The sequence below is a fragment of the Cryptomeria japonica genome, chromosome 5 (genome assembly GCF_030272615.1).
Source record: "Cryptomeria japonica chromosome 5, Sugi_1.0, whole genome shotgun sequence".
In the NCBI taxonomy this organism is placed as follows: Eukaryota; Viridiplantae; Streptophyta; class Pinopsida; order Cupressales; family Cupressaceae; genus Cryptomeria; species Cryptomeria japonica.
Window position 1 is genome coordinate 176,586,830 of NC_081409.1, and position 12,941 is coordinate 176,599,770.

The window sequence follows — 12,941 nt, forward strand, 5'->3', positions numbered from 1 at the left end:
TTGAGCCAAAACCATGAGGATAGGGTCAAGTATCATGGCAACTGATCATAATTTATGAAGATAGGGTTCAAACCTAAGTGTTGGCTCTCAACAATGCCACACTTCCAAAATTGTCAGTCTCAATGTTGAAATGTGATAGCCAGATTGGATTATGTTGATTAAATTTTAATTTTGCCTAACTGGAAATTAAAATTTAATATATATTGTAATAACATCAATATCAACCAAGCCATATTGCAGGAAGATAGAATATATTCTGAACTGGGACAAAAAAATCTAGCTGATTATCTAGCTAATGTTGGTGTCTCACTGGAAATTAATCATACACTAAGAAAATCTCAACTTTTGATTGGCAGAATGAGCTGAAACAGATTGTAAATGATGATTTGGCTGAATCAGTCTACAAAGTCAAGTTAGGGATTGGATAAGAAGCAGCAAGGTACCTGGGCCATCATGAAAACTTTCAATGGGTAATTCTATGGCCCAAGGTCCAGATATAACCAATGCAGATCTCAAGCTCTCTTATGATTGCACATCGGATGTTGGTGAATGTGGATCGACCATGGGAGCTTCGTTTTAGCTAGAGGTAGGCCATACCTTAGTGGAAGGACAAACTGGAGACCTCTGTTTTTTCATGCGCTTTGGCAGATTGGTATCAAGACAGTTAGATAAAGTACGTATGACCAGCGACTTGACAAGTTCTCAGGATAGTAAAGATATGTTGTTCGGATGAAGCTTGATTGGAAGTCAGGCTTGTTCTGGTCTCTAGACTTCTCTAGAAAGTCTGGAACTTTATATAAGGAATGGTTCAGATTGCAGTCTTAAGCCTGGAAGTATCGATCTCAACTGATGGTGCAACATTTTGGTCTCGATTGCCTGTGTAGAGAGGAATCGATCCAGGCCAATGCAGTCGGCTATTTCAAGCAAACGATATGGTTTGGAATGTTGTATGGTGGGTGGCTAATGGTATATTGGGTGGTAATCAACACTGGTGTGATGGGTTTGTTTATGAGGCTGTCATTTTCCCTATGGTTGACATATTCGATTCAAAGGAAGTGAGCATATAGAGGATCTACGACTTTGTCCGCCTACTTGATAGACAAGCCCTGACAAATGCCATTCTATAGTTGGATTATGATTGTTGGGTAAGCACCCTCGACATCTATTTTAACCACACCAACTACATCTCCTCTAAATCAGAGGAGTCAGACAGTGAAGATGAGGAAATTGCCCCAAAAAGGGCAGCATGAGAGAGGAGGAAGAACTTTATCTAGGAGGGATGGGAGGTGTTTAGGGTAGGGTCGGGAATGGGAATCTGTATCCCTTCCACAGACTACTCAACTTCGATGATAACTGGCTCTCGACATCAGCCACTGTCAAACTAATGGAGAGTAGAGAGAACATGGTTGTCATACTCCAACACATTGGGAATTAGTTTTTCTCTTTTTATACAAGTTCTTGTTTTTCATATTTCACTTGAAACTACACTTCTATGACCCTATTGCAGACAATAGGAATAATTTTGTAAAATTAGCAATAGCACTATTTTAGGTACTTACGCACTATGCTATAAAACATCTTGTTATGGTAAATAGAAAAAGTCTTAGGTGACACTATGTTAGAAATGGCTCACCATTGTAGGTACATGGAGCACCTCTGATGGTCATTTTGCAACTCACCTTGAGTCTACATGAGTTGCAGAAGCTTGTGATAAGTATGGCTTCCAATATGCAGACCTAAACAATAGCATAAATCTCTATCATATTTTAGGGCCTTTCTTACCTTTGGGGTTGGGTTTCTCTTCAACTAATATTTTGGCTTTTAAATATGTCATTTTCATCGAGATGTACTGATGATGGATGCTAGACATTACAATTTGTAAAGAACCAATGCTTCTTAGAGTTCTTGATGTGAATTTTTGAACACAACGTGTGTTAAGTATTGCTGTAGTCAAATACAAATTTTCTCTCACAATTGCCACAAAATTTACTTTTCTTCATTTGTATCTTTGGGAAAAATCTTCCTTGATGACCTCCATGAAACCACCCCAACTAAAATTCACCTCCATCACTAAATCAAGGGGAGTTCCTTCAACTCCTCTTTGGCTAGCAAGCTAGCAATCCAGCATTGTTGAACCGGAATTCTAATTTAAGTAGGGCAAACATAATTCTCTCTAATCTAAGAAATTACAAATAAATGCACCTCCAATTTAGAAATATAATCATCAACAACATCTACATCAATTTTCCCGTCAAACTTAGGGATGTCACAACTTACTTAGGCTCTAAAAGGAGTCCAATTGCCAAATGACCTTTCCAATGGGGCCCACTCCTTATTTTGGTTACTTCGGAGCATCCACACAAATCAGAGCATCAACACAAATCGGTTCATCATCCTTGATCTTTGTTTTCCTCAAGCCACCTAGATCAACAACTTGAAGGAATTCGAGGAGTTAGTACCTAGTTCTTTAATATCATTGAATCTCGTCTTTAATTCAAATATCCAATATCTAACTGCATTTGATGGTACATTAATATAACCCAGGTATTTTTCGAGGTTCTAGTTAAATATTTAAGTCCAAACTTTAAATAGCCAAAATATTTTCATAAGATTGTGTGGTTATGTTTTCCAGTTTATTAGTCAAAGATGCTTTGGTGGTTATGTTTTCTATTTGGGGGGTCAATTTACAGACTTCTGAACAAACCAAGAAATACCAAAGGCTACTAGAGAGGGAGTAGATATTGCACAATTTACTTGGTCTTGCACAAAATTCAACACATGTGGGCTACCCCAGAAGATGTGTCTTATTTTTCATAGTTGGATCATACCTCTCTGATGAAGGATGCATTGTTCTTGTGAGAAAACTCAAACCATTGCAAGCGAAATAAAAATAACATAAAAGATGCTCCAGAGGTTTCAAACTGATTTCCATCACCTATAATGATGAATGCTCACAAATAGAATAGAGAAATTTGTCTTGTCGCACATTTTATTTTCCTTCGTTAGTCCAACTAATGTTAACAATGAAGGGAGTAGGAAGCTTCCCATCTAGAGTCATTTGGGCAATGAATGTAGCAATCAAAAGGCATCGAATGTGTTAAAGGGTTATTGTAGTAGTAAAACATAATTTAACAAGTGGATGATCAAAATATTACAAATGCTCTTATTAGATATATATGTAAGTTGTGGAAACTTAGACATGGCATGAGATGGTAGTTGTTTCACAAAATATCTCAGCAAGTAGAGAATCTCTCTAAGCACAAAGAGAATACTATTATGAGATTTTGCAGTTTAAGTATTTGAATTTCAACATCATCTATAGACAAAGTTTTAATTTGGAATTAATATAAATGTTTATTGTGTATCCATGTGGCTATTGTGGAGCTAAAGTGATGCATTTAAATTTGTAGTTTAGAAAAGAAAGAAGGATGAACGAGCCTAACAATAGTCATGACTATGATTATGTCCAATGAATAATGGTGAATAGAAGATTGTATTTTAGTGTCCATTGAATAATGGTGAATTGTGGAGCTACTCAAGGAAGGACTTAATCTCCAAAAATATTCATTGGCATCATAGTGATATTCCTATAACAACATGGTAGAATTGGATTAATGAACCTGTCACATCTCTACTGCTAATCTAGTTTTGGCAATAGGCACATGCTAGTAAAATTTATAAGAAGTGGTACCATTTATTTTAAAGTTCATTTTAATATTTAAAGTCATTAATAAGTTAAAATTTTTGTATTTATGGGAAGGTGGGAAGCTAAAAGATATAATTTTGTAATTAATTTTCAAGAAGTACATACCGAAAGTTGAAATAGCTCATTGCTAATTTCTTAATATGTAATAAGATAATGGTGGAGGGGTCTAGATTTATAATCCTTCTTATGCTTTCACATATGAGTTATAACCGATTAGAAGGAGGGCATTTTAATTCAGTTTTGGAGGGAGAGATAGAAGTATATTTTCTTTGCCTTTAAATTCTCTGATTTTGTCAAGGAAATGAAGGAGATTTTAGGAATCTTTGTCTTCATTTGTATTTACTTTTGATTGTCATTTTCCTTTCTGATTTGCAATCCTTTCTTGATGTTTTCACCTATTATATCAGATTGTGTGTGTTCTTTAAATGATTTATGTGTCTTAAATTGTTAATATCATCTAAAAGGAATTGTTGCTTACAATCTTTGTGTCATTTATCTCTATTTTCCTTTGATTCTAAATTCACAATTGCATCTGTGTCATGGCTATGTATAGGTGTTAGTTTTGCCTTTTCTGCTTTCTAGTTAAAAGCATACCCCTAAAAAAGTTAAATTACATCAAACAAGGGAATTGTAACTCTAAAATTTAGAGGAAAATCACTTATTTAATAGTGATTTCTCCAACTATTAGTGATATTTGTCTTTATTGGTTGGGTATTTCAAGTCATTTGAATTATTATTTTAAAAAGACAAATTTGTTTACTAATAATAGGGAATGGTTTAATGAATGTAAACAATGCAAGAATACTCAATCTTTAATAGTTAATGTTATACATGTAACAAGGTTGGTCATAAGGCAGCTAACTGCATATCCAATACAAGAAGTGGAAATGATCCACAAGACATTACATGTTATAACTGTAACAAATAGAAAAATATTAATCAGTTTTGCAGAGGAAATAATACCAAGTCTTTTATTTCATAGAAGAAGGTTGATCTAACTCAAATAAAGTAGATGGAAAAGATGTAGGTTCAAAAATTAGAAGAAAAGAAAGATGATGAAGTGAAGGATGGATCTGCACCTCAAGATGGTACATATGGCTCTTCTAGAAACTAAATTAAAAGGTGTATCGATTCAGGGGAAGTTATGTTTGTAGATTTTTAGAACCCTTGAGAAGCAAAGATGTTGAAATCTTCAACATATTGGTATAACATACTATGGACATGATGAATTGATAGTACTAAGTCAATTAGCTTAATTTCCAAAGCAAATGATCTTCACGTAGAGGATTGCATTTAACATGATTCATTGATTGAGCCCATGTAACAACTTTGTGAAGTCATTTGTGCCTTCAAAATTCAAAACCATGGTGGCTATGGTCTACAAATGATAACTATTTATTTCTTGTAAGAGCAGAAAATCATAATGGCGAACGCTACAAAATGCTTACATAGGAACTCAAATAATCACCATTTATCAAAACACACTAAACTCCTATGAAAGTTGCCTTTGACACTTTGGAGAAGAAAAAAATCAACCTCCCTGAGTCACCAAATGATCCAACTCAATGCAATATTGTATTGTCGTTGCTACTTGATTTGTATCTAGAAAAGACCTTCCGGGAATCCTCGAGCTCACTTTCTTTCAAAAGTGGATCCGCCAATCAATAGCACACACTATTGTTGACAATTCCAGTGATAACTCAAAAGGAGTGCAGGAACTATTAGAAATTTGGATTTAATAGATTAGGGGAAAATATATATTCTGCAATCTTTAATCTATTTGTGATCACTATTGATGAAACCAAATCAGATGCCCTTGATTGCAAATAAAACCTTACCTGAGGAACGCGCGGTTGTGGAGAGATCGCTCTGTGGGGGGGAGGGAGGCAACAAAAGCTTCAACTTTGGCAGACGACGCTCCCAACAAATGCTTGGTTTTATTTAAAATGATCCTGCGTTATGTTTTTTTTTTCTTTAAAGTGTCGGAGTCCATCGGAATTTTGACGAACTCAGGCACTTTAAAGAAAAAAAATCAAATTTGATCACAATATGCCTTGTCCGTCGGAAACCTTCATCGGAATTTGAGGCCAAACGTATTAGTGTCGGAATTCCGACGAAGGCTAGGTAATTTTTGAAAAAAAAAAAAAATTAATCCGACAAAACAAAAGAAAATCCATAGCTCGTCGAAAAACCGCTCCAAATGTACTAGCAAGTTAGGCTTCACGATTGGACAAATGAATGTTGAATAAAATTTAAAGTTACTGATGAAATTGTAAGGACTAACAAACAACACCTATGATGTACAGTATGATGTAATGACCTAGACCCTCCTAGATTATGATCATATCTAAAACTAAATACTATAATCCTCTCTATCAATTTTATAAAATGATCGATTACATTAATCGACTTTAAATAACTAAACAAAATGTCCTATACAATATGGACATTACATCAATTCATTTCTTTTATATCTTGATACAGTATTCTATTAAATGAATACGTACTAAACTTACACACCAAACAAACTTTTTCTTTTCTAATTCATCGTACAAAATATTTTGTTGACAACTTTCTCAGTAACAACAAAACTTGCATCGTAGATGAGCGGCTTGCCTAAATCAATACATAATAATGACATTGTGTTAATCTAAATAATCATGATTATATGCTTTGTTTATATTGTCTTATTCAATTTGGAATTCTTTGTTTGGAAATCCCACCATGCCTTGTCTTGTTCAATGTGGAATTTTTACAGTCCAGAAAATACTGTTGAACAGAAGGGAAAAAATAGGTCAACAGCAAATTAGTTTTATCTAGTGTAATTGGATTCCTCAGCTTAAATAAAAAACTCATTGGCATGAAAGGTTTTTTTAGTTTTTGAGGTAGAATCTTTTGCTTATATGACAGATCAGAGTGACTTAAACATTGACAGGAGAAATTTTTTTATATTTTTAATAGAATATTCTAAGTTTAATTGAAATAAAAAAAAAAAAATTAGAACTGTTAAATCTAACAAAATAAATGTTTTCCATATTCTTTGAAGTTTTAAGAAAAGTTATCAATTTCAATGTTAAGTTGAAATGAAACAAACATAAGAAGAGATAATATAGATATTTATAATGTAGAGAAATATATTATATTAATTTAACAAAACAGAACTCAAGACAATATAGGTTTTATCCATGTGGGTAATATGTTAGATAGATTAGCTAATAACAGCTGTGTTAGAAAACGTAATATAATATTTGTTCTGTTTTGGACTATGGTAATTGACAGGAGTCAGAAATGTTGTATTTTTTTTAAATTTTGATGTTCATTGAAAATAGACCCATTGAGCATAGGAAAATAAGATGCTGCACTAAATGATCAACCGGCCTTTTGTCTATTATGAAGGAAGACTTCTCTATCCTTAATGGGCTTCCTTAAAATAGAAAAGTGCTTCAGTACAAATTTGGAGTTTGGGTTTGAACAATCTGAGGGTTCAATACACCATGGAGGCTGGCTCTCTTAGTCTCAGGTGTACAGGAATGAAGTCTCTGAAAGTGCCCAAGTGCTCCTCAGGGCCAATAGAAGCTTCTGTAAAATTCATGGGGTCCAGAAATAGCATGAATTCAATTAAGTCCAGAAGGAAGGTTTATTGTGTATTGACCAACTCTTCTCAGAAAATAGTAAGTGCACCCATAGTGAAGAAAACTGAGTACAAGGACAATTGGATTGAAAAAATGGCTATCAACTATCTATGCCATTGTGTGCAAGAATCAACAGGTAACTAAATGTAACTCTTCTTCTTTTCTCCCTCTCTCTAGAATTGGACAATATTCTTAAATTTTGCCTGTATTTGTTAGATATAATCTTTAGGCAGCCAGTATTGTAATCATGGGAGATTTTATATTAGGAATAATGAAGGTCTTTCTGAATCTGTCTCTCAAATATAGATCAGAGTTAAGGGTGTGAAATTGAATAGGGTAGGGTCTGACATTAGATACTATTTAATGTGTTAGCAATATGGTTGTAGTTGTAGTTGTAGTTGTGTTTGATCTTCTCTGAGGTTGTATTATATATGTTCCATCTGAAAACTTGTTATGTTGCTTTGACCTATCCTTTCTTATATATGAAGTTTTCAGTCCTTTCAAAACCAATTCACACCTTAGATTGCTGCATTAGAGTTTTTCCTTCAGATTTATCAAGTGCACAAATGGAGTCTTAAGGTTAGTAAGAGTAAAGGTTATTCAGACATTATTTGATGCTCTTTTAGATTAGACTGTGTATGTTTTTTGAAACATTTTGGATCACACTCCATGATCTATCATTAGAATGATAAAGAGCTAAGATTTTTAATAAGAACTAGCACAGCCCTTGTGAAATCAAACCCTATAAAAGTCTCATGGCATATAAGGGAATTCAAATATAGACTACCATCATCAAAATAAGCCTTATGATATTGCAAAAGCTTGATGGCATCTAGCAATTTAAAAATGGGTTTACTAGAACCCAACCCCTTGCACAGAATCATGACAAGGGGCCCAGTGGGGCTTTGAATCTGGCACCACACCTTAACAATTCAATATACTCTTTACTGCAAACAAAGAATACTTTTATTTCTAATGTTTATAAATTTTATTTGAATGGTATTTTGGGGGGTATTTTGCAGGTATTAGTACAGATATGGTTGGTTATGAAGGTCTTATCGATGTTATTTCAAAGGTTTCTCAAAGTTTTAGCCCTGTTGTACAACGAGAGCTAATTTCCCATGCACTGCACCAGGCTGTTCCAGATTTCATCTTGGCTTTTGTGAGTAATTATGCAGGATTGTTATATTCTTTTAGAGCCCCTCTTTATATAGTTCAATTTTTATTTCAGCCATGAATTACAGTAAATTGTGGTTGTGATTGATGAGCAGGCTCGAGTTATTCTAAGACCTTCAAAATCCACCTCGCAATACTTTGCTGCTTCTACTCCAATACTTTTTAAGTGGCTTGTCGGAGATTGTGAGGTTGAATGCTTCCATATATTTTATATGGCTATTGGCTCATGAATATATTGCTGTTGCATCTTGTATATGAATGAAAGCTAATGTATGAAAATTTGATATATTTTGTTTTTCAGGTCAGGCAAACAGAAAATGTAGATGGGTCTAAGGAAAAAACCACAGTGTATTTGAAAAAATGCAGGTAACCTTCGGTTAGAAGAAGCTCATAGAAAAATGAAAGTGTAGTTCATTCTGACAAGGAAATATAATTTTCTATGTTATAGTAATCCAACTACATATATAGTTTCTCTTATGATTTTTGTGCTTGCCAATATGAACCGTCAAGAATATTTTGTAGGATGTAAGAAAAAACAATTGTGGGTTTTGAGATGATATAATCATAATATTTGACACCAATTTGAGATAGGCATTCCAAAACAGCTACAACATTTACCATTAAAATCAAAAGAAGGTTTTAATTTATTCTAAATTTTGTAAAGGTTGATTTAATTATTAGCGTAGGCCACTCATTCTATTTATAAACAATCAATATATTGTTTGTTTGTATTAAGATAAGACTATCTCTATACAAATAATCTATGTATTGATCACAACATATCAACTCTTTAAACTCTTCCAGTAACCTAAAAATCACACCCATTGACAATCAATGTCAAAACTTGAGAACTTTATATCCCAACCTAACCACATAATGCTTTACTATTGCTCGCATCCTTTATCTTCCTCTCCCTCCTACATCATTGATCTACCATAAACCTCCAAAAAAATTTTTATTGCTCACATCCTTCATCTCCCTTTTATAGGCCAAACTTATCTTCCTCTCCCTCCTACATCATTGGTCTACCATAAACCTCATATAATTTACCCCACATTGATTGGTAGGCATTATCACCCACCAAGCCAAACTATTAGTTTCTTGGTGGGTATCAGCTAAAGTAGTCTGATTTTCACAAAGTAAAACCTCCTCCTCCTCCTCCATGGAATTCTCATATGAACTTCAATGCTGATTGTAGAATCTTGGAGAGCTCCAACTGTGTTGGAGTTTGTACAAATCAATGCAAAATCCCCTCACAGCGTTTCATTGGACAATATCTTGGAACACCAATGACTCTTACTCCCAGTAAGGATCTCTTATTCATGTATTTATATCTATATCCATAACTTTTTCCTTCCAAATTTTTTGTTTCATGGTATTTTTAGAAACTTTCACAGTAAAGTCTGTTTTGAATGGCAGATTTTGATGACATGAGTTGTGAAATAGTATTTGGAAAAATCCCACCACCCATCGAAGAGGATCCAGCTTTTAGACAACCCTGCTATAATCTCTGTAAGTACTTATATTTCATGATTCCAGCAACACCATTGTTCTTGAATCTTCATAATTTTCCATAACCAAAAGAGCCTGAAAGATAATGAGAATCTAACATTCACATGTTATCATTCAGGTAAGTTAAAGAAGCCACATACAGACAACTGTGCAGAGCTCAAGACGACCCCATGATTTCTTTGCTCTTTCAAGGTCCAGAATTTTTTAAATGGTCTGCATCAGAGAGATCACATAAAACAAGCCCATATATTCTCTTGATGTACAGTGATTTTAAATTTTCTTGGTTTTTTCTTCGTTAAGTTCCATAGTTTTAGGTAGATACCAGACATTTTTTAATGCTTGAATTATTCTTTAATGGCAAGTGCTAACCTATTTTTTTAGCTCCACTTCCTTGTCAATGTCTCAAATTACGTACTTGCTCAGAGTTATTAGAGAATAATCACTAGATTAAAAAAATGTTAAAGGTTATCTGGACAAGCTCAATTAAATTCAAATGAACATAAGGGCTCACATGTTTTTCTGCCATCTCTTATGGATTTACATTTATAAAAGCAAAATGATATCAGTGCAATTCCTCGTAGTGGTATATTCAACGCTGTACAACATTTGTTATAAGGAAAGAAATAAAGCGAAAATGTTGGCATTGTTCTCACCTAACCTGTTGATTTTTTTTTATGTATCTCTGCTCTTCAGGTTTTGCCTTTTTTACTGTTATTTTGGTTATTTGGTTCTCGGACCATGTGAATCTAATATAGCTCTTGGGCTCAGTTCATTTGATTCATTTGATTCTGGATTCTTCTATTTTTATTTTTTTTTGAATATATGTAATATATTTTTTCATTATAAAAACTGATATGTATATTAGTGAACTTAAATTATCTTTCTTATTTAATGAATAAGGTTTAATCAAGATTTTATTTAATTAAATATATAATAATAAATAATTTAAAAAAGATGGGTGATGCAAAGTTATATTCTAAAAGTCTGGGAGAGATAGAGTTTGAAATAGTGACAAACTCGTCAATGAAAAAGTAATTACAAAGGTATATTCTAAAAGTCTAGGAGAGAGATAGAGTTTGAAATAATGACAAACTCATCAATGAAAAAGTAATTACAAAGGTATATTCTAAAAGTCTAGGAGAGAGAGAGAGTTCGAAACAAAGACAAACTCGTCAAAGAAAAAGTAATGAAGTGTTGACAGTTTGTATCACCCTTCTCCATAGACATTTAAGTTATGACATCGGATTATTTGAATAAGAAAAGGTCAGTCATGCAAAGTGGTTATTAGAAACATATCTTCTTAAGATATAAATTGCCATGTTTAGGGAATGCTTTCTACCTATTAAGAAATAATCTAAATCATTAAGCTACAAGATTGATAATTGGTTTATGGATAAATCTTTCATAATAATACTAGAAATGTTTGATGATAAATTTTAGATAAAAAAAGATATAAATTGCCATGTTTAGGGAATGCTTTCTACCTATTAAGAAATAATCTAAATCATTAAGCTACAAGATTGATAATAGGTTTATGGATAAATCTTTCATAATAATACTAGAAATGTTTGATGATAAATTTTAGATAAAAAAGATAATCTAGACTTGAATCTAAATTATAAAAAGGTTAACAACAAAGTTTTGTTTATCTGTAGAGATAAAATAATTGTATATTCTGTAATTTTTCTTTTGTTTTACTTTTGATTTGATGCCTTTGTTTATAACTATGAGTTGTAATTATTATGTACTATTGGAGAATTAATTTACCTTGATTATATGCTCCACACCTAAAACCAAGCTTGCATCACTTCTTAACACCTTCTCATGGCCCTTCTTAATTGTATGCCCACCTTGAACACTACTATACTCCACACTTGTCTGAGTCACACATAGAGTCACACGTAGTACTACCCTTTAAATTCAAAATATATTTTTCCCATCCAAAGAATTGTTATTTCCCCCCTTTCAAACTTAAAGGTGTGTGTAAGAAGTTGAGGCCACTTTTTGACAAAAAAGTGGAAATGTATTCCATGTTTTTCAAAATTCACCCCAATTGACCTAAAAATTTGAAGCACTTAAAAAATGAATCTTAAAAAAAGTTAGTAATATGAAATGTAATGTTGGAAGTCAAGTTTCTAAATATGTAATTTATTTTAACTCTCAAATGATACAGATTAAGTTTCAGTAGACATTTCTCAAAACCACTATTTAAAAGTCATTTTTTTCAGGACCATACCATGTCCGTGTATGGCAAGCATAATTTGACCTAAATGAAAGTTATCTTTTGGGAAAAGATTTGTAACACATTGAAGATTGATGAGGATATTTTTTGTAGTTTTTTATGGATTTTTTTATGTTAATTTTTTATTGGGAATAATTGTTGTTTTGAAAACCCCTTGTGTATGACAAGCATAACTTGACCTAAACTTATGTAACACCCACCAAAATACCCTAGAGAAATAATCTAAAATGCACTAGCAAAAGGAGATAAATTTTTTTTTAAACATCCATTACTTCTACGTTATCATTTACATACATTAAATACAACATTAACTATATACAAGATCACATATACCAACATAAACATAACCATATAATAATATTATGCAAGTGGAATAATTCATTTAAACATCAACATATCTCTAAGTAAGCTCTTACTAACATAACCATTCCCTAAGGTATCTCAATGTCACTACTTGACATTTTTCCAATACATAACTTATCCTTCTAAAACATCATCATATTCTATTATTCAACTAATCATTTACTTTCCATGCTACTAGGATAAACATTAACACATAACCATCATTCTTTCACATAGCATTTCCTTAGACTCATCTTGAAATACTATCCAAATGTTCCTAATATTCCTACTTCCATTTATCACAAAACATCATAGATCTATTTAACCAATT

At 32.8% G+C, this 12,941-nt stretch overlaps 1 protein-coding gene across 1 annotated transcript; it reads left to right on the forward strand.

The window, feature by feature from the left end:
• Nucleotides 1–7,150: 7,150 nt before the first annotated feature.
• Nucleotides 7,151–10,533, forward strand: LOC131043450 (beta-carotene isomerase D27, chloroplastic). Its single transcript, XM_057976647.2, has 7 exons — nt 7,151–7,474; nt 8,361–8,500; nt 8,610–8,702; nt 8,816–8,880; nt 9,713–9,819; nt 9,934–10,026; nt 10,145–10,533. Exons 1-7 carry the CDS (start codon nt 7,201–7,203, stop codon nt 10,198–10,200), a joined length of 828 nt encoding a protein of 275 aa, XP_057832630.2. The 5' UTR covers nt 7,151–7,200; the 3' UTR covers nt 10,201–10,533.
• Nucleotides 10,534–12,941: the final 2,408 nt, after the last annotated feature.

Bases quoted from the DNA above. Each gene is read 5' to 3' on its own strand.
- LOC131043450 (XM_057976647.2), top strand. From the start codon at position 7,201: ATGGAGGCTGGCTCTCTTAGTCTCAGGTGTACAGGAATGAAGTCTCTG. The intron at 7,475-8,360 runs GTAACTAAATGT...GGTATTTTGCAG, and splicing joins TTGTGTGCAAGAATCAACAG to GTATTAGTACAGATATGGTT. The intron at 9,820-9,933 runs GTAAGGATCTCT...TTTGAATGGCAG, and splicing joins ACCAATGACTCTTACTCCCA to ATTTTGATGACATGAGTTGT.